The sequence below is a fragment of the Acyrthosiphon pisum genome, chromosome X (genome assembly GCF_005508785.2).
Source record: "Acyrthosiphon pisum isolate AL4f chromosome X, pea_aphid_22Mar2018_4r6ur, whole genome shotgun sequence".
In the NCBI taxonomy this organism is placed as follows: domain Eukaryota; kingdom Metazoa; phylum Arthropoda; class Insecta; order Hemiptera; family Aphididae; genus Acyrthosiphon; species Acyrthosiphon pisum.
The window spans coordinates 52,238,411-52,242,853 of record NC_042493.1 but is presented as its reverse complement, the minus strand read 5'-3'; the positions used below and the strand labels follow the sequence as shown (position 1 = coordinate 52,242,853).

The 4,443-nt window shown below is 28.7% G+C and overlaps 1 protein-coding gene across 1 annotated transcript; it reads left to right on the top strand.

Annotated features, from left to right (window-relative positions):
* The first annotated feature begins 99 nt into the window (after nucleotides 1-99).
* On the top strand, nucleotides 100-597 carry LOC103310073 (zinc finger MYM-type protein 1-like). Its single transcript, XM_008187174.2, has one exon. The coding sequence runs from the start codon at nucleotides 100-102 to the stop codon at nucleotides 595-597; it is 498 nt and encodes a 165-aa protein (XP_008185396.2).
* Nucleotides 598-4,443: the final 3,846 nt, after the last annotated feature.

Below are 4,443 nucleotides of genomic sequence, written 5' to 3'. Positions count from 1 at the left end.
CAAGTAGATTCTTTTAAAAAAGCTCAAGTTATCGAAAATCGCTTAAAATTAATTCCAATAATAGAAACTATTATTTTTTGTGGTCGTCAAGAGTTAGCAATGAGAGGTCACGACGATAGTGGCCCTATTTTTAATTGCGAAAAAGATAATAATGATGGTAACTTTCGACCTTTGTTAAGATATCGAGCATTACGTGGTGATTTAACTCTAAAAAGTAATTTGATGAATTCATCGGGGAAATCGGTTTACATTAGTCCCATAATTCAAAATGAAATAATACAAATATGCGGTTCTCTTATTCAAAAAGACATTGTGTTGAAAGTAAACCAATCAACATTTTTTACTTTTTTGGCGGATGAAACTTGTGATATATCTCGCATTGAACAAATGTCTTTGTGTGTAAGATATATTGATAATGGTTTTATTAGAGAAGACTTTTTAGAATTTGTTCCTATTTATGATGCTAGTGGAAAAGGAATGGCATATACAATTATACGAGAAATAGGAAAACTAGGACTTAAAATGGAAAATTTAATCGGTCAAGGTTATGATGGGGCGAGTGCAATGAGTGGCTTGTATAATGGTGTCCAAAAGTAGTATATTAGAGATGAAATACCACATGCACTTTACGTTCACTGCGCGGCTCATTCACTCAATTTAGCGATAGGAAAATCTTTGTACCATTTCCTGAAACACGAAATTGTTATTGGTTCAGTCTCAACAATTATAAATTTCTTTCGAAAATCTCCAATGAGATCTGAGATTTTAAAAGAATGTATAAAAAAACATATTCCAAGTACCCAACAAAGTACCCTTATATATCGAAAGTTTATTGACAGAACAACAACAACAACACAACGAGTCAATAATAACCCCACAAACGGCTAAGCAACCAGTAAATAGTAAGACTACGAAAAAGAAAACTATAAAGAAGACTGAGAAAAAAACAGATAAGAAGACCAAAAAAGTTTTAGATAAAAAAAAAAAGAAAAATGTGAAGAAAAAATTGTTCAATTAATAACTTGAAAAGATATTAAAAATATTATGTTTTTATAAACCTAAGTAATTGTTTTTTTTTTTTTTATTTCATCGTCTTTAATACACATTTTTTATTATATTAATATAGTTCACCTAAGCATCTCATTGTATTAATTAGTATTATTTTATTTTTATTAATTTTTTTAAAAAAAAGGTTTTACAAAATTTATTTTAATTTTATAAAAGGTCATGTTTTAGTTTTTATTAAAAAAAAAAAAATAATTTGTATTTTGAAATATTGCCTTAATTTTTTTAGTTTATGTACATATTTTTTATACTTCTCAGAAAAGTAAATATTAGGTACCTACCTATATAAAATCCAATATTAAAGTTTATAATTTCATTAAAAATGGAAACGTTTCAAATTAAAAATTTAAGTTACTATTGTAGTGATTGGGTAATTTGTTATGAAATATCTATAATATTACTGTATTAACTCAAAAAAAAGTCAATTTCTATATGATGAAAAATATTTTTTTTTAACTTGATGTTATAAATATATACATAAACGTCATGACAATTTGAAGAAAAAATTTGATGATGATACGTGGAATACATAATGTTTTACAGGTGTTTTACAATGCTGTAAAATCAAAAACTCGTTTTTCTCAAAACATGGTTTTTTGAGTTGCAACACTAATGTTCTGATGGTGCGATATGCAAGTAAATAATGACATTTTATTAATTAATTAATTAATTAATATTTTTTTGATTATTTGAAAATATAGCATATTATACCCAAAACATTTTTATCAATACTTTCTGAATATATGATATAAGCAAATTAGTGGGTGATCGAGTAGCGATACATAAATGCCCCACCAGAAAAAATTTTGCCCCCGTATCGCCCCATCAATTAAAAAATATCTGGTGCCGCCACTGGATTAATGACATAGAATTTTGCTAAAACGAAAAAAGACGTATATTTATTTTTAACAGCAATTTTTTTATAACAATTTAAACATTTTTAAACACGCAAGTGTACCAATAGCAAAATCAACTTTATTTTTTCAAATGGTAGGTACCTACTATCCTTTTTAATGGATTCTGGTAAAGCTTTTTGTTCAGTGTATTATATCAGTTTGAATTACCTATTGTAATTAGTTGTAAGAGCCCTACGCCGGCCGGCACTTTTGTGTCCTTTTATTCATTATTATTTTTTTGGGAATAGTAGGCCGTCCCCCGGCAAATTAACAAAATACCTACGACTTTGGTTATTGAAAAGTTACCCATACCATCATACAGTCCACAGTTACCGGTTTACCCCACACTTTTTTTCTGAAAATTTTGATAGTCAAATCATCAATTTTGGTTCGCTAGTTTATTAACTATGGTCCTCTAAAGTTTAGTAAAATATGCATTAGTACTTTTAATTGAAATAATTGGTATAAGTTAAATTACTAGAGCTAAATATTATTTTCCTATAACTAACTTTTATAACTTGAAATTGAACCATAAGTTCCCTATATTGGTAGGTATCGCACAGTGTTGGGTAGTAACGTAACGGAAGTAACGCGTTACTGTAACGGCGTTACTTTGCTTGAACGCGTTACGTAATTTCATTAGAATTATATCCTAGTAACAAAAATGTATTGGAAATTACTTTTGATAAGTAATTTCTATAAAATAACGCGTTACAGTTTCGAATTATTAAGTACCTACCTATTGCCAAAAAAAAAAAATATATGTATAATGCGGGTATTATTATGTTTACCAATCAATCTTATATTATGTTTATATATTTAATTTTAACTCGCCACAATTCAGTTTTCAGTTATTTTGACATTTGACATGTCCAATTGCACGGTAAATCACGAGAAAAGTTATTATTTAATTTTATTCCTCTAAATAAGTACCTACGCAGAACGTTTGCTATGATATCTATTATAGCGTGGACTCATGAGTTATATACGCTCCTATTAACTATACAGGTTTTATAAATAATTTAGTAATATTCATTGTTAGTCTGGAGTTTTACATCGTAAATAATGAAAAAACCCAAAAATAGAAATATGTAATGGGCATGTAATAATAAGGCTCTACATAGAATGGGTATGCTATGCCACCATTTTGCGACTCATTTATCAATGATAAAATGATAAAATAAAGAGGGAGAAATTCAAATTCACATAACATTATTAGTCGCAAAATGGCGGCGTAGCATACCTGTATCTATAGTGCCCTAGTAATAGGTAAGATTGTAAGAACAACTAATAATAGCAAAAGCAAAAACATCTGCTACCCGCTGGCCACCACCGAATGATGATGGTCTCATTAGCTGATACCCGTTTCATAGAATTGTGTACAAAGTATGAAAAATAATTATTGTTTTAAACCGACAAAAATAAACCAACATTCATGGATATTGGACTCACAAGCATAATAATATTATAATAATTGTAATTTATAACAATTTAATATTTATAAAACCCTATTAGAATTCCCGGTATTTCAGTTATTTCAGTTATCAGTTACCGACCTGTACGACCTCTGTCTTCTGCTTTAAAAAATTTTAAATTATGTATTTTTTTTACCTGTAGACTCAAGTAAGTATCTTGAATATTTTCAAAATTAAACATGGAATTATCTCATATTTATCTAGATAAAAATGTACTAATTTTTATCTTTATCTAGATAAAATGTAGTATAATTATCTTTATCTGTATCTAGATAAAAATTATTACAGTCATCTTTATCTTTATCTAGATAAATTATTTGTTATCTATTCCCAACACTGACAATAGGGCTGTTCGATTATTTCGATTAATCGATTATTACGGTGATTATTATTTTCCATCGATTATTTTACAGTTTTTATAAAACTCGATTAATCGCCAAATAATCGAAATTCGATTAATCAATTAATCGAATAATCAAAATTTCCGATTAATCAAATAATCAAATTTCCGATTAATCAAATAATCGAATTTTTCGAATAAACAATATGATTAATCGTTGTTTACGGTTCGAATAATACGGTTCATTTAATAGAATATTTACTATTCTATGTTTGAATTAAAAAAGTCACAGTCAAGATGACTGAAAAAAAAACAGTCTGGTTTATTATGATTAACTATTCATTAACTCTTAGTCTACATAGGTATATAATGTATGAAGTAAAGGAAAATAGCCCGCGCAGAGCACAACAAGTATGTACAGGATGGCAAATCAAGAAGCTAGATATGGGAAAACTTAAACAAATAGTCAAAGCAGAAAGTGACACAAGGCAAGCAAGCTGTCAGACTGTGGCAGCTGGAGCAGAGAATTACTGCAGCAAGCTAACACATATTGCAGACAAATGCATGCCGAGGAGAAATGGCCAAGCATAACAAACCACCAATCTACTGGTGGTCTGAGAAATAGCGCAACTTCGAGAGATTGCATTAAGTGTAAAAGAAGCTACCA